Source organism: Salvelinus namaycush, chromosome 34, assembly GCF_016432855.1.
Source record: "Salvelinus namaycush isolate Seneca chromosome 34, SaNama_1.0, whole genome shotgun sequence".
In the NCBI taxonomy this organism is placed as follows: Eukaryota; Metazoa; Chordata; class Actinopteri; order Salmoniformes; family Salmonidae; genus Salvelinus; species Salvelinus namaycush.
In genome coordinates, this window is record NC_052340.1 from 28,322,191 (window position 1) to 28,345,056 (window position 22,866).

Here is a 22,866-nt window from a genome sequence, read left to right on the forward strand (position 1 = left end):
GGTGACTGAAATAATCCATTCATTCAGTAGTCATCTTGATTTTTTTGCTCTTTTTGTTGAATTCTCAAAGAATCCAGATATCGGTTATTTATATATATATACACATATATACATAACTTATTCAGTGTAAGAACTGGACAACATGATGTTTGGTGACTGCTGCATTATGTGACATGGGAAGATGACTGGGCGAATCAATGTAGGCATCCGTGTTGGACCATTATGACATTGAAAAAAATAGAGGGATTTTGAACCTGTATACTGAAACTGAAGGACAGGCTCTTGCCTCAGCTCCAACCCCACAGTCTACTCCAAACCAACCCCACTACTGCCTCACACCACCACCTCACAGCAAGGCTGCAGCAGCCAGTCGCCACCTCCATCTATGCTGGGTTGACCAAATGTCGTAAGCAAAACCTTCAAACCACAGTCTTAAAACCTGGATTTGGATGCACATTGTCATTTTGATTCTTCCCAGTTGTGTACATATTTATGTATATAGATGTATAGAAAGGATATACTCAATAATAATAATAGGGTTGTTTTATCCATGGTGTGCCTTTGTCAGGGTTTTCCGATGTGTATAATTATGTTTCAAATAAAGTGAAGCCTTGGTCTGGAAAAGAACAGGTACTAATTATATAGAGACTATTATGTTGACTCTAGGTGAATGTAGAGGTGCGTTAACTATGTCATGATCATCAAGTATACTATCTCCAATAATACCCTGCTGCCTGAAAGTATTTAACCTGTACAGATAGTCCTCACTAAATATTGAAGCTATTCTTTTTTAAACATTTGCCATGCAAGAATATGAATTTCAAGATACTGTATAAACTTGTAAATATTTAAAGGCCTTTATTTTATTGATTTGTATCATTTTTTCACTATATTTCATTTGGATTGGTTTACAGTTCTGACCGTGACTAGGAAAATTAAGTAATATGCCAAACCCCATCAGTATTAGCAACTACTTGAATACTTAAATTGACATAATATACAGTTGAAGTCGGAAGTTTACATACACCTTAGCCAAATGCGTTTAATCCTAGTAAAAATTCCCTGTCTTAGGTCAGTTAGGATCAACACTTTATTTTAAGAATGTGAAATGTCAGAATAATAGTATAGAGTGACTTATTTCAGCTTTTATTTCTTTCATCGCATTCCCAGTGGGTCAGAAGTTTATATACACTCAATTAGTATTTGGTAGCATTGCCTTTAAATTGTTTAACTTGGGTCAAACGTTTCGGGTAGCCTTCCACAAGCTTCCCACAATAAGTTGGGTGAATTTTGGCCCATTCCTCCTGACAGAGCTGGTGTAACTGAGTCAGGTTTGTAGGCCTCTTTGCTCGCACGCGATTTTTCAGTTCTGCCTACTTATTTTCTACAGGATTGAGGTCAGGGCTTTGTGATGGCCACTCCAATACCTTGACTTTGTTGTCCTTAAGCCATTTTGCCACAACTTTGGAAGTATGCTTGGGGTCATTGTCCATTTGGAAGACCCATTTGCAACCAAGCTTTAACTTCCTGACTGATGTCTTGAGATGTTGCTTCAATATATCCACATAATTTTCCGTCCTCATGATGCCATCTATTTTGTGAAGTGCACCAGTCCCTCCTGCAGCAAAGCACCCTCACAACATGATGCTGCCACCCCTGTGCTTCACGGTTGGGATGGTGTTCTTCAGCTTGCAAGCATCCCCCTTTTTCCTCCAAACATAACGATGGTCATTATGGCCAAACAGTTCTACTTTTGTTTCATCAGACCAGAGGACATTTCTCCAAAAAGTAAAATCTTTGTCCCCATGTGCAGTTGCAAACCGTAGTCTGCCTTTTTTATGGCGGTTTTGGAGCAGTGGCTTATTCCTTGCTGAGCGGCCTTTCAGGTTATGTCGATATAGGACTCGTTTTACTGTGGATATAGATACTTTTGTACCTGTTTCCTCCAGCATCTTCACAAGGTCCTTTGCTGTTGTTCTGGGATTGATTTGCACTTTTCTCACCAAAGTACGTTCATCTCTAGGAGACAGAATGCGTCTCCTTCCTGAGCGGTATGACGGCTGTGTGGTCCCATGGTGTTTATACTTGCGTACTATTGTTTGTACAGATGAACGTGGTACCTTTAGGTGTTTGGAATTTGCTCCCAAGGATGAACCAGACTTGTGGAGGTCTACAATGTTTTTTCTGAGGTCTTGGCTGATTTCCCCATGATGTCAAGCAAAGAGGCACTGAGTTTGAAGGTAGGCCTTGAAATACATCCACAGGTACACCTCCAATTGACTCCAATTAGGTCAATTAGCCTATCAGAAGCTTGTAAAGCCATCACATAATTTTCTGGAATTTTCCAAGCTTTTTAAAAGCACAGTCAACTTAGTGTTTGTAAACTTCTGACCCACTGGAATTGTGATACAGTGAAATAATCTGTCTGTAAACAATTGATGGAAAAATGACTTGTGTCATGCAGAAAGTAGATGTCCTAACCGACTTGCCAAAACTATAGTTTGTTAACAAGAAATTTGTGGAGTGGTTGAAAAAGGCGTTTTAATGACTCCAACTTAAGTGTATGTAAACTTCCGACATCAACTGTACATCAAAATATTGCTGTTGAGCACTGTTCAAGTCTACCACCTGTCTTAAGATTGTGTGATACAGAGTTGATTGCATTGAAGTTCTGGTTTGATAAAATTCCAATACGTTTTCCTGATTTCCTACTCACATACACAGAGGTGTCTCTTCTCTCTGGTTGAATGAATTCTACCTGTGAGTTATCTCCTATGGCCAAATGAAAAGTAGTGAGGGGAAATGAGGGCGGCCATTACTTTGTCTGAAAGTCATTGTTCCTCTAAAGTACCAGAGTCATTCACACCCTTCCTCTTGATCATAACTTTTTCATTTATGCATATCAGTAAGGCTATATGGTGGAAGCTCCACCATTACACCGCGTATACCCATCTAGATTCCTGACCCTTAGTGTCTGCAGACATGGAAGGGTTGGGAACGGCTGTTAATGAACAGTCATTGGGACAGGACCTCAATCCCAGATGCCCTTGCGTCAGATCCAGGGACACTGCACCAAAGACTAGCTTGCACTATGGGAAAGGATAATGATGATATCCATTGATTCAAAACATGTTTTATAAATGTTGCTCTTAACGAATAATGATTACTTGTGTGTGTGTGTGTGTGTGTGTGTGTGTGTGTGTGTGTGTGTGTGAGAGAGAGTGTGCAAAGCTGTCAAGGCAAAGGGTGGCTACTTTGAAGAATCTCAAATATAAAATAGATTTGGATTTGTTTAACACTTTTTGGTTACTACATGATTCCATATGTGTTATTTCATAGTTGTGATGTCTACACTATTATTGTACAATATAGAAAATAGTAAAACTAAATAAAAACCCTGGTATGAGTAGGTGTGTCCAAACTGGTACTGTTTCTCAGAACTTAAGAAGGGTACCAAACGCAATTTACACAATTGGATAACAAGGAAACCAAATAAATGAATAAATATTGTTTTTGAATCCATGTGACAACTAAGATTAGACAACTGTCAGGGCAAATAGCTTGGATGAATTAATCAACAGAGTAACCGTCAGAACATGTCAGTTTTCCATAGCCGCCTTCAGGATCTAGAATGGCCTTTTGGTGTCCATTGGGATGCAAAGGACATATATTGCGAGTAACCATAGACTCTTAAATGAGTGGTTGGCATGCACTATTCTGATTCACAGGCAAGGGTTTTGTGAAGTTGAATATCATAAAATGTGGCATGTTTTATTTGAGGTGCAAAATATTTTGTCACTGGAGTGTTGTTCCGAATGTTTTTCTTTAAGTGGTATATTCACATTTTGTGTACAATTTGAAAATTGTATATTTACTATACTGTAAATACTTGTGATAATATTGTAGAATTTCTTTTTTTGTAAAGCAGTAATTTACTGTATAATGTGTATAACACATACATTTAATTATTCCATTGTTAATAAAAGTTTTGCTCTCCACTTAAAAGCCATGATTTGTTAACGCCATCTGAAGTTATTGGTAGTGGAAGTGTTCATGAGGAAAATCTACAATGCAGAGCGCAACCAAGGCCTATGGGAGAGTCTCAATTGCATACTCCTCGTGCCCCCGCTCTTCCTCAAACCCCATTGGAGGAAAAGGTCAGAGGGCAGGGACTTCTGGCTTTCTCATCCAATGGGTTTTGAGAAGGTGGCGAGGAGAGAGGACGCAAGGAGAGTGCTATTGAGATAAACCCACATGTTGGCGGCGCACTAATTGGGAAGGACGGGCTATTGGTACTAGCTGTAGCGGAATTTAATGGATTCGTATTTGATGCCATTCCATTCTCTCCGTTCCAGACATTATGTGCCGTCCTCCTCCCAGCAGCCTCCACTGGACTTCTCTCGTTGTGTCCAATGAGACAACGTACTGCGAAGACATCAGTTTCATATCAAATTACATTATTTAGTTAAAGGACTATTGGGAGATAATTGTGTCCTTAATTACGATAAAACTTGACTGCATCTGTCTAACTCCGCGAGACTACCTTCTCTATTGTCGTCTCTCTTCTGCACCATTATCGCGAGGTTTGATCAGCTGTTAGGTCTGTTGTTAGAGTCTAGTGCTTGGACGGTCAACACGTGGGGAGGATAGAGAAAGAGACACAGACACAGTGTAGGGGAACACGTTGGGATTGAGTTGGGCCCGGAAAACGTAACATATCACGATCATTTAATTCACTGTGGCGGCACGGTAGACGTTTAAATACTGTAAGTATAATCCAAAAGTGTTAGTGTAAAATTGACAGCCATGGGCCCACAGATGTCAGATTGATATGTAGTCTGTCTAAATATCTCGAGTTGTTTAGCCGGTTGGCTACAATGTTGCGCTACTAAGTGTTCCATTCCAAGAAATGGAACAGTCGTTTTATTAAATTGGTTTTAAATGTTCTGCCACTAGAAATCTGCAGCCCATGTCATTGAGTGTATATTTCACGCAGACATCGAACTATGTAGTTTATTCTGCGTTCTAAAATGACAACGGACTCAAAATATACATTTTATGTTAATTTTGTGGTCTGTAGTCACCATTTTGTGTGTATGAGTTTGCTTGGACGGATCATGTGAATTGCTAGCAAACAAGGTGGCTATCCATCATGTCCAGTTAGCAAGCTAACGTGAAGGTTTCGAGGCCCACGATGCAGAGTTAGCCTAGCATTGCCAGGCTAGCCTACATGGCGACAAGATCATAATGCAAGATATATGCGACGTTTGGTCACGAACTACTGTCTTGATTCTCTGCCAGGACACAATTTAAATGATATTGCCCCTACATTGTAGCGGAACCGTTTGTCGCATGCCTAGCGTCAACACTGAATGGAGTGTCAGTCATAGTTCAGACTCAACGAAGATGGCTAACCGTATTCTAATGGTGGCTTAATGAATTAGGCACGTAAATGCACTGTTTCACCAAGATCTCGACTATATGTTTGGTTAAATCATGAATGTAATAATGTTTTGATTTTTAACTCGTGGTCCATGGGTTTTTAACGGGTTCATCCGTGTTTGTTACAATAGTGTAGGGCTAACTTGATAACGTTACATTGTAAATCATCAAGTGCAGCGGCCTACCATGTTTTTATTACACTCAATGTGTAGGTCATAGCTAGCAAGTTACCTTGCCCAGACATTATGCAGCTATTGCTCAAGCACTGGGAGCCTCGAAACTTTGCCAGTTAGCCTACATTTAACCGCGTCATTTGTCAGTCCGCTTTGGAATGACAATGTGTAGCTATAGCCTTGCTGTAGGTTATCAAGTAGCGGTGCATAGGCTATTTCTGAAGCCCCATAGCAACGTCTAGGCAATTGTAGCCTGACACTTTAATTCAGAGGTCTGGTTTTATGGGACGCTGTCGGTTTGCAATGAAACTAATTTAAATATTCGCCATCACAAAATTATTATTATAGGGCCTATAATTAACTATTGATGGTCCCGCATTTTAGAGTACTGCTATGGGAATAATTATCGTAGGATAGCCTACAACTGCGGACCAGAAATATCTCGACTGGGGGAGAAGCATTATTATCGTAGGTATGCTTTGCAAGGTTGCCTCGTATTCCAAGTGCAGCATCGCTGTGTAATAAACTGCTCGTGCTCGGTGCATTGAATGGTGTGTGAAGTGTAAAGCAAATGCCGAGTGACCCTTCCCTTGTCTACCTCCAAGGTCGTACATATCTCATCTGGATTCTTTCGAGTCTACAGTCAGGCCTGCTAGGCATGCATATGCAGGCTGTGTGTGGAGTGGAATACGCACACATGGTTGGTGTGCACAGAGCGAAAGACTAACCAAATCCTTGTATTAGGTACTGGAGTAACTTTGTGTAGTTGGCCGTTATTCTAACCTTGTCAAAGGTGAATGTCAGAACAATTTATGACACTGGATTTTCGTTTTTTTTGTATTCCAGAACTTTTCCTGTTGAAAAACAATATCCCAAGTATAAATAAGTACACACGTAATCGTACCCAAAACGCATACTTCAGGGAGTTGGTCTGATGAGTGCACTCTGATGTCACTGGCCTCCCCTTTGCTTGAGGGAAAAATAGAGGATCACAGGTAGCCTAGTGGTTAGAGCGTTGGGCCAGTAACGAAAGGTTGCCAGATCAAATCCCTGAGCTGACAAGGTAAAAATCTGTCGTTCTGCCCCTGAACAAGGCAGTTGACCCACTGTTCCTAGGCCGTCATTGTAAATAAGAATTTGTTCTTAGCTGACTTGCCTAGTTAAAAAAAAATATATATATATATAAATAAAGAGCAAAGGCCCACCCCCATCTTGTGCCATGTCATGAATACTTGGACTACCTATTACAAAGTGGCTTTGGTTATGTAAATCGGGTGATTAAATTAGTTGAAAAGGAGCCTGGAGTGCATCTTTAACAAAAAAGGCTAGCAAGGTGTCATGGACCTTCACATAGGGTCTGTCATGTGAAACTAGTCTGCATAATGAGAGGAATCTATGGTGAACCAGCCTTGAGTACAGCACATAAAGTGATTAAAAGTTCCAGCACGTTGTTTAATCCGACATGGTATGTCGGATTTTTATAGTATTGTGTGTGTGTTATACAATGTAGAAAAATAGTAAAAATACCTTAAATGAGTAGCTGTGTCCAAACTTGACTGGTACTGTAGTTATGGCGATCAAGAAAATGGAGGGTATGCTTGAGTATTTTGTGCCAAACAGATGCTGTTAGATTACAATAATTACTTTTCTGACCATTTGGAACAGTGTAAACAACATTAAATAAGTGTACCAGAGAGTCTGTTCTAACGGAAATTATAAACTCGGTGGTTCGAGCCCTGAATGCTGATTGGCTGACAGCCGTGGTATATCAGCGGGGGGGGGGGGTTTGTGGTATTTGGCCAATATACTACGGCTAAGGGCTGTATCCAGGCGCTCGGTGTTGCTTTGTGCATAAGAACAGCCCTTAGCCGTGGTATATTAGCCATATACCACACCCATTAATTTGCTTAAAAATAATATATATATAAAGCCTTTATTACAGAAGACTAAAACAGTTGCATGCATTTGTGAATTGCAGTTAATTTTTTAGGCTAAATATTCAAAGCTCCCTTTGTTTAATTTTAAAACTAAAATGCTTGATTGTATTTCAAAGCATGAATGTCTAGTATGCTGTGTGATGGCATGAATTAATTAATGATTGATTGATACAGTAGCCTTTTTATTGAAATATCAGCCTAAGTAAGGTATTAAGGCTAAACAGGAGACACTCTTAGGCCTACAACTTGATGATGGTTATGCTAGGCTGCTATACAACGCCTACTAATGATAACAACATGACTTATGATAATGAGGATCATGATAATAATTGTAATAAGGAGATCAAGAAAAAGGAGGGTATATGCGTGAGAGCTGCGTGCATATTATGTGACGAACAGGTGCTGTTACAATATTTTTCTGCCTGTTTGGGACAGTGTAAACAACACTAAATAATAAGTAATGCCATTCTGTTCTAACCCCAAAAATTGTAAAGCTTTTATTACAGCATAGCAAAGATTTAAAAACAGCTGAATCTGTGAAATTGCTTTATCTGACATTTTGGCGTTGTGAGAGGCTTGGCGCTGACAGAATCACTAGGATATTAAACAAATACTCAGACAAGCAGGAGCTGTCTTATTTCTTTAGCTATATTTGGAGGATTTTTAAAGCCAAGCACATTTAACAGTTAGGCTATTAGATTATAGACCTAATTAAATTGGAGTTTCCTCTTTACTCAATTTTCTTAGACAATTAGGCTAAGGCAAGAGCTATTTCCTCGTCGCTGCTGCCTCCACCGCATTGTTGTCAATCCCAATATGCTGGTAAACTTAGCTATTATGCACGTAGCAACATAGGGAAAGGTGCGAATTCTACAGCGCAATGAAGATTGTTTCAGAACCAAGGACGGCGACCATATCTAACTCAGAAGAAAGCGCATTTCTTATAAAATATTAGATTATTTTAGTGTTGCACCATCATTTTTACATAATGCAATTTCACATGTTTTAGGGTGATGGACTGCCATCCCTGTGGCCTCCGCAATGGATTAGTCCACTGAGACAGGTGCCAATCAGACAGGTGTCTTGTGCACTATGAAAAAAAGGTGAATTGCGACTGCTTAACTGAAGAAATCTTGGTCTACCAAACAGTCAACTAAATTGGGCAGCCCAAATTACATTACACAAACCGTTGCGCCTGGCACCTACAACAATACCCTGTTTAAAGGCACTTAAATATTTTGTCTTGCCCATTGACCCTCTGAATGGAACACATACATAATCCAGGCCTAAAAATCCTTTAACCTGTCTCCTCCCCTTCATCTACACTGATGTGAGTGTGACATCAATAATAGATCATAGCTTTCACCTGGTCAGTCTTTCATGGAAGATCAGTTGTTCTTAATGTTTTGTATACTCAGTGTATGCTAATGATAGAAGCTACACAATAATCTATATAATTTGCCTACAGAGAATATTGAAATGGACAGCAAGGGATGTATAATTTGCTAACCAGGTCCAAGCACCTTGTCATTCACTATGGAACATGCCACCGAGGCTCTGTTTTGATAGAGAAGCGACTGGGTCATGACAAAGGGAGAACAGGTTTTGAAATGGGTTGACACAGGCAATCCTTTTTTTCCCCTACTAGTTGGTCTTTTGACCAATCAGATCAGCTCTGAAAATTATCTGATGTGATTGGTTAAAAGACCAAAATTGGTCTCTCTGTATAAACGCAGCATTGGTGACCATGTCTAAGAAACCCTCATTTTTGATCTCTCTGCCCCACTGAAAACAACCCTGATTTTGGTTTCTCTGGAGGCATTTGAAAGCTACCTGTTTTTCCCCTGCGCATCAACATCTTTACCTGAGTCATTTTTAGGGCAGCCCACCATTCACCTATAATCCTATGTCATTCATCAACAAGCCTCTTATAGGTCCCGCCATCAGGTGAAATACGTGATGGACGCATACAAATGGCAGAGGAAAGCCCTCATTTTCTTCTCATTGGAAAGGTCTGTCTGCCTCAGTTTTGGGGTATGAAGAAACTGAAATATGGTTAAAATCCCAGTGACTAGAGCCTCCTCACACACAGTTCACATTCATATAGGCTATCATGGCCCCTGGCTGTCTACCTGTACAGTGCAGACTGACTCTGTCAATTCCAGCTTTACAGTGGCCTGGAACGCGCAGAACACATAGTTCAAAGTCCATGTTCATGGTGATCAGACCTGGCTCGTGTGTGTGTGTGTGTGTGTGTGTGTATTGGTGCTTGCTCAGGGGCAGTGGAAGCCCAGCTGCCACACACCCTAGTAGGCTTGGTGAAAGAAGGGGGGGGGGGGGGGGGGGGGGGTGTTCCTTCCTTCTACAGGCTGGATCTGCTCTCGGTCTATTAAGGAAAGGCATGCACAGACTTCATTTTTTTAGTATGGAGTGCTTTGACCAATCAGCAGTGGAGGAGCTGGACATGCCCAGTAGGTACAGGGAGGTTAAACATTAGCCCTGATGGTGGCACAGCCGCTCCTCCTGCTAAAAACTAGATCTTTGTGTTGCAGCTTGTTTTGGTTCACAAGTAGAAACAAATATTACTTCTAAGCCACGGGAATGGGAATTTCTGTCTTTGAACATTTCACAACGAGGCAATAGAAAACCATGGTGTGACCTATGTCTAGTATGGGGCTTTTATAGGCATACATGTATGTTAGGTTCAGGCTGTTGTCTTTCTTCACTGGGAGCTGTTGACAAAAGTGCTGTGTCTTCAGTGTTTTATGTATCCCATAGCATTATGCAGTTCATCAATTCAAGTTGTGTGGCATGAGAAAAAGAATTTGCAGGAATGATTTCACTACTTTACTGTAAGTCATTTGTTAGTCTAGGCCTATTCTCAGGAGTAACGTCTTATCAGGCTTCATTTCAGTAGTTTCTTTGAAGCTCTGCTCCCACCTGTTAACTGCCCTGATAGTTTTTAAAGCATTTATTTCCTTAAAGCCTTTTTGGTAAGTCTTTTTGGCAAAGCTACCATAGGACAGTTTCCTTTTGACCATCACATGTTGTTCTCCCAGTGCCGTGCTTATTGTCAGAGCTGTGTGAACAGGGCTGATGCATTTGGAATCTATTTGCCACTCACACACCCTTCTAGTTGCTGTGGGTGTGATTACACACACTATAGAATACCTGCTATGGTCTTTACACTATATTACCCAGGCTTATTATGCCATTTTTTGGGGTGTGTGTCAAATGAGACACTTAGGCTATTCAAAATGTTAGCCACTTTGTCTTAACTTGAATATCTTGTTTGACACTATAATCCTGCACTCCAAATGAGTGAAACTGAAAGACTCACAGTTCTCCCTCCAGTAAGCTAACCTCAGCCTTTCTCGCTCTCTTTCTCCCTCTCGCTCTACAGGTGTAGCTGCTAGCGTCCTGAGGAGATGCCACTGAGGTTCCGGTCTATTGTCCCGTACACGCTGCCTGGCGTGCTGGCGCTTATAGGCTGGTGGTGGTACATCTCGCGCAAGAAAGAGCGAATCACCAACCATGACAGTGAGGAGGGGGCAGCGGCCATGGGCCTGCTGGCGTCCCCGGCCCCCAGTGACGGCAGCAACGGCCTGGTAGAGAAAGGGATAGTGTCCCTCTGCGCCAAAGCCACTACCCCCACAACCAGCAGCTGCAGAGAGAGAACAGCCAGTGGCAGAGTCAGACCATCCAAGGCCAAAGAGCAAAGGTCAACAGAACAGGAGGTCGTAGCACAGATTCACATCCCGGCCATTAAGGCCCAGGCAGTAGAGGTACAGAGTACATGTTCACCTACAGAGAGGACCTCCCACCACCCAGACAGAGCCAACGCAGTCACAGACCCTTGTGTAGATAGGTGCCAACAGACACCCAGGAACAGTTCTTCTCCTGCAGCCTCACCCTTACCAACACAGACCAGGAAGGAGAGCTGGGCTCTCCAGGGAGAACACGGAGCCACTGGGCAGAGACCGCCAGTCGCCATTGCCTATGTTACAAAGCCGGTGAAATCAACGTTTACTGAGCAGGTCCCTGCTTCAGTGAAGGAGGCCACAGCATCAGAAGCACTTGTACTCTCCCAGAAGGCCCATGCCACGACTAGTTCCTCCACAGCAGCAGACCTGATGAATGCAGAGAGGCCTGAGCCAGAGGGGGAGGTGGCAGCAGCACATGAGGCAGCAGTGGCCTTCACCCAGAACCTACAAGTGGAGCTGGTGGCTAAAGATGCCCTCCTGGTCCCCTCCAGCAGTACCAAAGATGAGCTGCCCTCCTCGTCCTTCATCCCAGCTGAGACACCGGCCCAGGCACTGAAAGTAGTCACACATGAGCCTCTTTTCCCAGAGACCCCCACATCTTCGCAGGGCTACCATGCTGTTGTGACTAGTACTTCGGCCTTCCCAGCCCAAGGCCCCCAGCAGGAGAACGGGGCCCCCTGCAGCAGCGAGGAGCTGGAGGACCTGGCAGCAGGTCTGATCACTGAGGTCATCTGGGCAGCCACCCAGGAGGTCCTCAGTGTTACCTCCTGTCCAGAGACCTGGCTCGGCCAATCCGCTGCTGAGCCCTGCTGCAGAAGCACCCCGCTGGCCAATGGGAGGCCATGCTCTGAGCAAGAGCCACTCACAAGGAACATGGAGGAAGGGCCCTCCCCAATAAGCCACGCTGAGACGGAGTGGAGAGTGCAGCAGAAAGAAGGGATGCCCAACGGTTGCCTGCCCGCCCCGGCATGGGAGCCAATGGGGACAGCAAACGCACTGAATAACCCCTGGGCGGCAGCAGCAGCATCCTCGCAGGAGGGGAGGCGTGAGGCCAGCAGCGTACCTGTCAACCTGGACAAACTGAAGGGAAATGAAGGGGCGATGGTGGCCGAGGACTCAGCCTGCAGTACGTGCCACTCTGAGGATGGGGTCAGCATTGAGGACCAGCAGAGCAGGGAGAGCCAGGAGGATCTGATCCAGGTGTCAGGGATGTCTGAGGGGGAGGGTGGTCTGCGCCAGGCCCCAGAAGAGGTAGTGCCCACGGAACAAGTGATGGCAGCCCTACCAGGCCATGTGCTGGGGGCTGTTGGCGAAGTGAAGAGGCTCAACGGGATGGCCCTGAGGAACGGTTCTCACGGGATGAGTGAGACTGAGACCGATCAGTCTGGAGGTAGGATTACAGACCACACCATGTATTAGAGTCAGGCTCATAGCAGCACTGATCTACACATGGCTCCTCTCAGCTGCTCAAATTCCCAAACAGCGTGTGATGGAGGCTCAGAACACACTCATTGACTCTCTTCTGTCGTAGGGTCTCTCTTCCCTACGTGGAACTAAGGCCTCCTTTTTCATTATTTGTAGTTTCTCCAGACATTGGGGCAAACTAAGGGCAGAACAAGAGCGCCTTCTGTGTCATCACAGAGAGCCCTTTGTTCAACATTAGATTACATCTAACAACATTAAAAAGCTGAGGGGAATATTTGATTGCATGGACTATCATTTGGAAAGTCACCGGCTTTGGTCTTAGATCTGGTAAAATAACTCTATTCAGAAGTAGGCAAGTCTGTGTGAATTGTGGCTAGGGAATTTAATGGTCTCTGCTTCTGTGCTGTACCTTTCCAATTCTAACTAATGAGATCGCCAAATAGTAGCTGTAAGAGTAAATGTCTGAAGTGGGCCAAAACAAGTTGCCCATCTAAGAAATGCTTGCAGAATCATGTTGTGACTACTAGCTAGTCTGCCACCAGCAAAAGAAAAAGCATACAGTTGAGGTGATAGTATTCTTTACTTAATGTTCTTTGCTGTTGATGGTGGCTAATACAGAACAGTGTGGTGGCTAGTTACCCTTCATAGTGTAGGTTGAAGTTAGTCTTTAGATGCTGTTTTACTACTTACCACCCTGAGGCTATAGGGACTCTAGCTGTGTTTCTACTAGATACCACCCTGAGGCTATAGGGACTCTAGCTGTGTTTCTACTAGATACCACCCTGAGGCTATAGGGACTCTAGCTGTGTTTCTACTAGATACCACCCTGAGGCTGTAGGGACTCTAGCTGTGTTTCTACTAGATACCACCCTGAGGCTATAGGGACTCTAGCTGTGTTTCTACTAGATACCACCCTGAGGCTATAGGGACTCTAGCTGTGTTTCGACTAGATACCACCCTGAGGCTATAGGGACTCTAGCTGTGTTTCGACTAGATACCACCCTGAGGCTGTAGGGACTCTAGCTGTGTTTCGACTAGATACCACCCTGAGGCTGTAGGGACTCTAGCTGTGTTTCGACTAGATACCACCCTGAGGCTGTAGGGACTCTAGCTGTGTTTCGACTAGATACCACCCTGAGGCTGTAGGGACTCTAGCTGTGTTTCGACTAGATACCACCCTGAGGCTGTAGGGACTCTAGCTGTGTTTCGACTAGATACCACCCTGAGGCTGTAGGGACTCTAGCTGTGTTTCGACTAGATACCACCCTGAGGCTGTAGGGACTCTAGCTGTGTTTCGACTAGATACCACCCTGAGGCTGTAGGGACTCTAGCTGTGTTTCGACTAGATACCACCCTGAGGCTGTAGGGACTCTAGCTGTGTTTCGACTAGATACCACCCTGAGGCTGTAGGGACTCTAGCTGTGTTTCGATTAGATACCACCCTGAGGCTGTAGGGACTCTAGCTGTGTTTCGACTAGATACCACCCTGAGGCTGTAGGGACTCTAGCTGTGTTTCGACTAGATACCACCCTGAGGCTGTAGGGACTCTAGCTGTGTTTCGACTAGATACCACCCTGAGGCTGTAGGGACTCTAGCTGTGTTTCGACTAGGTACCACCCTGAGGCTGTAGGGACTCTAGCTGTGTTTCGACTAGGTACCACCCTGAGGCTGTAGGGACTCTAGCTGTGTTTCGACTAGATACCACCCTGAGGCTGTAGGGACTCTAGCTGTGTTTCGACTAGGTACCACCCTGAGGCTGTAGGGACTCTAGCTGTGTTTCGACTAGGTACCACCCTGAGGCTGTAGGGACTCTAGCTGTGTTTCGACTAGGTACCACCCTGAGGCTGTAGGGACTCTAGCTGTGTTTCGACTAGGTACCACCCTGAGGCTGTAGGGACTCTAGCTGTGTTTCGACTAGGTACCACCCTGAGGCTGTAGGGACTCTAGCTGTGTTTCGACTAGGTACCACCCTGAGGCTGTAGGGACTCTAGCTGTGTTTCGACTAGGTACCACCCTGAGGCTGTAGGGACTCTAGCTGTGTTTCGACTAGGTACCACCCTGAGGCTGTAGGGACTCTAGCTGTGTTTCGACTAGGTACCACCCTGAGGCTGTAGGGACTCTAGCTGTGTTTCGACTAGGTACCACCCTGAGGCTGTAGGGACTCTAGCTGTGTTTCGACTAGGTACCACCCTGAGGCTGTAGGGACTCTAGCTGTGTTTCGACTAGGTACCACCCTGAGGCTGTAGGGACTCTAGCTGTGTTTCGACTAGGTACCACCCTGAGGCTGTAGGGACTCTAGCTGTGTTTCGACTAGATACCACCCTGAGGCTGTAGGGACTCTAGCTGTGTTTCGACTAGATACCACCCTGAGGCTGTAGGGACTCTAGCTGTGTTTCGACTAGATACCACCCTGAGGCTGTAGGGACTCTAGCTGTGTTTCGACTAGATACCACCCTGAGGCTGTAGGGACTCTAGCTGTGTTTCGACTAGATACCACCCTGAGGCTGTAGGGACTCTAGCTGTGTTTCGACTAGGTACCACCCTGAGGCTGTAGGGACTCTAGCTGTGTTTCGACTAGGTACCACCCTGAGGCTGTAGGGACTCTAGCTGTGTTTCGACTAGGTACCACCCTGAGGCTGTAGGGACTCTAGCTGTGTTTCGACTAGGTACCACCCTGAGGCTGTAGGGACTCTAGCTGTGTTTCGACTAGGTACCACCCTGAGGCTGTAGGGACTCTAGCTGTGTTTCGACTAGGTACCACCCTGAGGCTGTAGGGACTCTAGCTGTGTTTCGACTAGGTACCACCCTGAGGCTGTAGGGACTCTAGCTGTGTTTCGACTAGGTACCACCCTGAGGCTGTAGGGACTCTAGCTGTGTTTCGACTAGGTACCACCCTGAGGCTGTAGGGACTCTAGCTGTGTTTCGACTAGGTACCACCCTGAGGCTGTAGGGACTCTAGCTGTGTTTCGACTAGGTACCACCCTGAGGCTGTAGGGACTCTAGCTGTGTTTCGACTAGGTACCACCCTGAGGCTGTAGGGACTCTAGCTGTGTTTCGACTAGGTACCACCCTGAGGCTGTAGGGACTCTAGCTGTGTTTCGACTAGGTACCACCCTGAGGCTGTAGGGACTCTAGCTGTGTTTCGACTAGGTACCACCCTGAGGCTGTAGGGACTCTAGCTGTGTTTGGGGAGCTGTACTTTTTGCTTAGTGGGCAAGTTGTGATGTCACAAACGGGAAGAACCACACCTAAAGCCTGCTGGGTGTTCCTGAAAAGGTTAGCGGTCACACAGAAGGTGAAGACTCATAACAGTCCAGTGAAGGTGTCATTGTGTTTTTGGTCTGTCAGAGCAGGACTGTGATCAGATATGCCTGGTAAGAGCCATAGTGGTGTGCACGTGTGGGTGGACTTTGGATTAATGTTGGGTTAGTGGCCTTATGCCCTGTGTGTGATTTGTTTGATTAACAGCTCAATGACTTGTGTGGGGTGGGTGATCTGGTGTATGTGTCTTAAACTTTGAGTTGTGTGTGTAAATGTGCAGGTGTCTATCTTTATTTTATTTATTTTTTTACATTTATCCAGTTTTTGTTTTTTAGGGTACATGTTTAGGTTAGACTCCAGTCATGTTTGGATGAGTAATTGTGAGTTGGTAAAAGACCTGTCTGACTCAGGACTGTGTGTGTGTCTGGATGTGTTCAGGCTCGGATGTGAACAGTATGGACTCGGTGGATAGTGGCTGCACCATGGGGGCTAGGGACAGTAGTGGCAGCCCTGCCATGGCTCTGGGCTCTGAACTTATCGTTTGGGAGATTGAGGTGCCAAAGGTGAGCCTGCTCCATCCCAACACCCACACCCAGAGACTTGACTACTATTCAGAGGAAAATCCACTAGTTCCTTAGAAATGAGTCTTATCACATTCATTCTAACCCAATATCTCCTTGTAATGTCTTCTTCCGTTTCTGTTCTCTCGCTCTCTCAGCATCTGGTGGGTCGGTTAATTGGGAAACAGGGGCGATACGTGAGCTTCCTGAAGCAAAGCTCTGGTGCAAAGATCTACATCTCCACCCTGCCTTACACTCAAGAGTTCCAGATCTGCCACATAGAGGGTGAGTGGGGTAGTCCTCTACTGTCAGGAGCAAATGAGTCACTTGGCTCTAGATAGTGTACTGGTAGTAGAATTCTGCTGTTTTAATGTGTGTCCCTACTAGGCTCCCAGCAGCAGGTGGACAAAGCATTGTCCCTGATCGGGAAGAAGTTTAAGGATTTGAACCTGACCAACCTCTATGCCCCCCCACCTCTGCCGCTCACGTTGCCCTCGCTGCCCATGACCTCCTGGGTAAGCATGGTACCTAGAGAGCCTGGAGGGTTGTGCAGGGTTCCCTTCTCTCTCGGTCTCTGTCTTTCTGTCTCTCTCCGTCTCTCAAATCTGTTCAAATATGCTTTATTTGCACGACAGTTAAGGTGCTGCTAATTGATTTGAAAGAAAGTGGTTTAACTTAAAGAATGAGATGTCTGCCCTTATGGCTTCTCATTTGAAAGTTGTTAACTTAACTCTGTTTCTTCTCTCAGCTCCTGCTCCCCAGCGGTGTGACCGTGGAGGTGATCGTAGTGAACATTGTATCGGCGGGTCACCTCTTCGTCCAGCAGCACACACACCCTACGTACCACGCCCTGCGCAGCCTGGACCAGCAGATGTTCCTGTGTTACTCCCAGCCAGAGACACCCACCCTGCCCTCGCCTGCTGAGGGTAAGAGACCCCCAAGGAGGGACGTGCATGGATGGATGTCTTTTGAACCAGCTTTATGTGTGTAATCCAGACTCGGTGCTTACCCTCTCTCTGTCTCAGTGGGGGTGATCTGTGCGGCGCCGGCGGTAGAGGGAGCCTGGTGGAGAGCCCAGGTCATCTCCTTCTACAAAGAGACCAGCGAGGTTGAGATCCGATATGTGGACTACGGCGGCTATGACCGAGTGAAGATTGACACACTACGGCAAATAAGGTGAGCCCTCAGACTCTGAAGGCTGAAAAAGCATGTCTAGTTGATGCACATTTTCAGAGTTGCGGGCAATTTCTTTCCAACTCAAGTCTATTCAGAGAAAGTTGTCAGAACTGGAATTCAGAAGAACTCCATACTTTTTTCATTTCCATTTCCATAATTTCAAAGCTGTTTTCATTCCATTTTCCTTAATTTATTTCCGAAGTTGACTTGTTTAGGTAAAATAGACACCAGTCCTGCTAGGTATAGTAGCCCGTCATTGTAAATAAGAATGTTCTTAACTGACTTGCCTAGTTAAATATAAGTCCAAAAAAAATATATAGTATTCATTCAACCCTTTTTGTTATGAAATTGTGCCCCCCTCTGGTCAAATAGTTTTGTCATATTTAGAGAGAACGGAATGTTATGTAAGAAGGGATGGTGTGTCTTTCTGCACACTGACTGAATGCTCTTATTTAAAATCTGTCTTTTCAGGTCAGACTTCGTAACATTACCGTTCCAAGGTGCAGAAGTATTACTGGACAACATCGCCCCTCTTCCAGGTAACATCAAATAGCTAAATAAAATGACATGGTATCACATTACAATTGATAATGTCAAATAGCTAAATAAAATGACATGGTACAGTTTACTTGCGATAGATGTCTTATTCTCAAGGACACTCTCCAAAATCAAGAAACTTTCCCAATTGAATGTCAAACTGTTCCAAAGTCAGCCTGCCTGTGGAAGGTCATCAAATCTGCTGTTGTCATTTATGTTAACAAGTCTGTAAATGCATCCATCCACAGGAGAGAAGAGCTTTTCAACCGAGGCCTCCTCTGCACTGGAGGAGATGACGAGAGGGGTAGCACTGCTTGCACAGGTACCAAAAATACAGCATCCAGCACCAGGCAGCTAACTGGAAGACACTGTACTATACTGTACTTTAATGCACTACTATACTGTACTTTAATGCACTGTACTATACTGCACTCTACTGTACTGCACTATACTCTACTGTAATGTACTGTACGCTCCACAGAAGGTAATTGGTTGCTCACCTGGCTGTTTCCTTTCTTCCAGGTCACAAACTACGACAACAACACTGGTCTCCCATTGGTCCAGATGTGGAACATGGTTGGAGAAGAGGTACGTTGATCATGGGATTTGGCATGAAATTGTTTACTTTTTTGGAAGTTTCGACAAAGTGTTTGAAATATTTCAGTGTAATTGTAAGCATTTCTATTTGGTGAAGTGGATATTCTTTCATTGTGGTGTATGGTTCATAAGCTTCTGTATTTAACAATGCAAGACATTTTCACCTAAACATTCTGATGGCTGGAAAACCACTCGGTATCAATTGTTATTTTACACTAATATGATGAATCTATCTTTGTCTCCATTTCCATCCAGCTGGTATCAGTTAACCGCACGCTGGCAGAGCGAGTGTTGGGTACCTGGGTGGACAGCTTTTGAACCTCGCTGCCCCCCACCCATCAACCCCTTCTCAGTTTTACCACACCCCTCCTAGATCCCTTCTTCTGACCTAATCTCTGGAGTCTGACCCAACCAGCCCTCCAGAAACACCCATAACACTTCAATGGAACAACACAACCACTGGATTTGGGAATAATTTGTTTTTTGGGGGGGCTTTTTTACACCAGATTTCACAAAGAAATAAAAATGGTTGTATGCAGAAAAAATATGAAGTACTGCTTCAGAATAAGCCAACTCCCCTCCTCTCCTCCCCCACACACCAAAATAACTTAAAGAAGGAAAATAAAGTACTTGTACATTTTAAAAATAGATCTATATTGTAACTAAAGGTCGATCTGATTTTTCGTCCTACCTGACATTTCACTCCACAACTTTGCCTGTGGATTCTCATCATGCTGTGGATGTATAACTCAACTCAATAGGAAACAGTGTCAATGGAGAACTAACCTCACTATCAGCTGTAATTACATGTATACACTTGTATAGTGATATGAAAGGAATTGGGCTGAGTGGGGGGTTTCTATATTATTGTACGTAGTGCAGTAGCCAGTCCCCATCTGGTCTCATCATGACAGCCGTGGACATACAGGCCTGGGGGGCTAAGAATGGCGTCTGGATTCATGGTTGTGACTGACGCCCTCGTCTGTGGAGACAAATGTAGATCTCAGCTTTTTTGCCGCTAACCACAGTCAAGGAAATGGACAGGGTGGGGGATTCCTTTCTCCGACCACCGGACTTGGGTGAGTGACTGGGAGAATGTGCAGAACCGGGATCCCAGGAGTCGCGTGAAGGCCTGCTCATCTGCCCTGGCCTCTCCAGTCTGTACAACACTGTGGCCTTATGGAGAAACCAAACGGGCTTCCTTTTCTGGGATCTCCAACTGACCTGCAAGCAGACCAGCCTGACCCCTCTTTCCCCATGCAATCGCTGGTTGCCTTCAGCGTCTATCCATTGTCCTGCCTGGCATCTCAGCTGATGCACTCACCACTACATTTCAGATCCACTACTGTTGTCTGGCACTGGAGTTGTCGAGTAGTCTGGGACATGACATGGAAGGGTAGGGGTGCACTAGCTCCCCCCCCCCCCCCCCCCCTTCTTGACTGACTCCAGGGGCCTCGTGCAACTCTTGGTGCAACTGTTTAAGGACTTAGAGAGGACACCACTGTGCGGTTAACATTGGTGTGTGTGTGTGGAAACACTACAGCCACGGACAGGCCTCTGATACCTGACCAGGAACTCTTACAAAGCATCTTACGTTAGCCCTGCTCAGTCAGGATAGGCCCAGTGCTTATATTAAAATCAGTCTGTCTTCTAATATGCATGTTAACCTGCCCAGGTCTGCGTCCCTCTTATCGTCTTCACTGTGTTTTCTTCTACATACTTTTACCCCGTAACATTATTACACTTTACATTTGTGCAGTTGCAGTTTCCATACTTACAAGCAGTTTAATTGATCCAAAATGAAGTCTTGCTGACAACACGAGGGTTGACTGTGTTTTTGTAGCCCCTTTGCACTGTGGGAAATTAGGTCCTTGACGGTACCGGTCCTCTTCACTCAGCAGCGTATGAAAGTGCAGTATAGAGAAAGTGAGCCATGAGAATCAGTCTCTCACACTGCAGATATTATTGTAAAAGATGGCTTTATACTGTATATCTGCTTTGGTCTTGTTGGGTTTTGCATAGGAATTAATTGCTTTGTCATTTATTGAACAGAATACACTTAAATATTTAACTGCTTATTTTTCCTGATGGGTGGTGTTGTCGTCCTCCCCCCGAATTGAATTGCTCTGGTAATAAGACAGCTTCCGTCCCTCTGCTTGGTCTTATTGAAGTTAAGAACCAGGATAGATTTTGGATAGTACCTAATGGTTTCGCTTGACTATTCCTGCATTACTATTAAACTTGACAGCGTTGGCATGTAAATCACATGACAATACTTACCTCCTATACATATTGATCACATAGGTTAACTGCACTTTATCAACCTTGCTACTAGAGTATATATTTCACACATTTTGTGGGATTGATTGAACCATGTTTCAGGAATGGTTAGTTATGAGGTTGATGCACATGCTGCTAGTTCAGAAGGCAGCTGTTGCAAGGTGTTTTTTAAAGTCAGTTATTAGTCAGTCCGGTGTTGGTACTGTATCTCCCCTACCTGATAACTGTTAATGTTTCTAGAACCATAGGAAATAAGGCTTCTAGCTACTATATTGAACATGAGCTGAAATAAAATAACCCAGAAATGTTCCATATGCACAAAAAGCGTATTTCTCTCAAATGTTGTACACAAGTTTGTTTCCATTTGTGTTCGTGCGCATTTCTCCTTTGCCAAGATAATTAATCCACCTGACAAGTGTGGCATATCAAGAAGCTGATTAAACAGCATGATCATTACACAGGTGCACCTTGTGCTGGGGGACAATAAAAGACCACTAGAATGTGCTGTTTTTATTCACACAATGCCACAGATGTCTCAATTTTTGAGGGAGTGTGCAATTGGCATGCTGACTGCAGGAATGTCCAACTGAGCTGTTGCCGGAGAAGTTTGTAAATTTCTCTACCATAAGCCGCCTCCAACATCGTTTTAGAGAATTTGGCAGTACGTCCAACCGGCCTCACAACCACAGACCACATGTAAACAAGCCAGCCCAGGACCTCCACATCTGGTTTCTTAATTTCTTTCTGTAATAGTGCCCTTTTGTGGGGGAAAAAACTATTCTGATTGGCTGGGACTGGTGGGCCTGGGAGGCCTATGCCCTCCCAGGCCCAACAATGGCTGCACCCCTGCCCAGTCATGTAAATCCATAAATTAGGGGCTAATGAATTTATTTAAATTTACTGATTTCCTTCTATGAACTGTAACTCAGTAAAATCTTTGAGATTGTTGCATGTTGGGTTTATGTTTTTGTTCAGTTCAAGGGATTTACATGTCATGGCTTGCTTGGGTTAGAGTCCAAAGCTGGCGTGGAGCAGGAGCCATATTGTTTGATATTTTCAGCCCCTTCATGTTTCAAAGAGGCATTTCAATCAATGTCCTCTCCTCTTTGATTCCAGCTTGATTATGTCACAATCAGTATAGATTAATTACTCCATTGATCCAAATGACACCCTTCTGTCCTGTCACCCAAACTCCTATCATGCTTGATCGAACTAGAATTATTTCTTGACTTGTGCAGGTCTGTGTAAATAAGATATTTCACTGGACTTTTGTATAACACTGGAAACAAAGGGAACATGTTTTTGTTTTTTTGTTGTTTTTGGTTCACCCCTTCCAAAACCGCTCATTGTTCTGTTGGTAGGACTGGTTTGAAGTGTTTGCTTAGCTAGATAATTAATCATTTGATTATTTAAATGAGTAAGAAATCCTGCCCAGAGCATTTAACGTGTACAGGTCAGTTTTTGCGAGGCTCATCAAAGGTTTGGTTCTTGGTTGTACAGATCTATAAAAAAATAAAGTTATAAAAAATGCTACTCTTATGTTCTGAAAATGTTTGATTGTCTCTACATTACACCATATATGTGGAGGTGAACATCTAGTATACAGTTTATCATTTTGTCCAAGCAGTGTCGATTCAATACTCCCACATGCACAGAATCACATATAGGACTTTATGACAACTGCTGATGTAAAAAGGGCTTTATAAAATTTGAT

The 22,866-nt window shown here is 44.4% G+C and overlaps 1 protein-coding gene across 1 annotated transcript; it reads left to right on the forward strand.

Moving 5' to 3' along the window:
- Window positions 1–4,357: 4,357 nt before the first annotated feature.
- On the forward strand, window positions 4,358–21,630 carry LOC120028258 (A-kinase anchor protein 1, mitochondrial-like). The gene is made up of 11 exons (XM_038973429.1): window positions 4,358–4,766; window positions 10,956–12,706; window positions 16,441–16,565; window positions 16,721–16,847; window positions 16,950–17,077; window positions 17,311–17,488; window positions 17,588–17,738; window positions 18,210–18,277; window positions 18,524–18,597; window positions 18,798–18,863; window positions 19,128–21,630. Exons 2-11 carry the CDS (start codon window positions 10,981–10,983, stop codon window positions 19,188–19,190), a joined length of 2,706 nt encoding a protein of 901 aa, XP_038829357.1. The 5' UTR covers window positions 4,358–4,766; window positions 10,956–10,980; the 3' UTR covers window positions 19,191–21,630.
- Window positions 21,631–22,866: the final 1,236 nt, after the last annotated feature.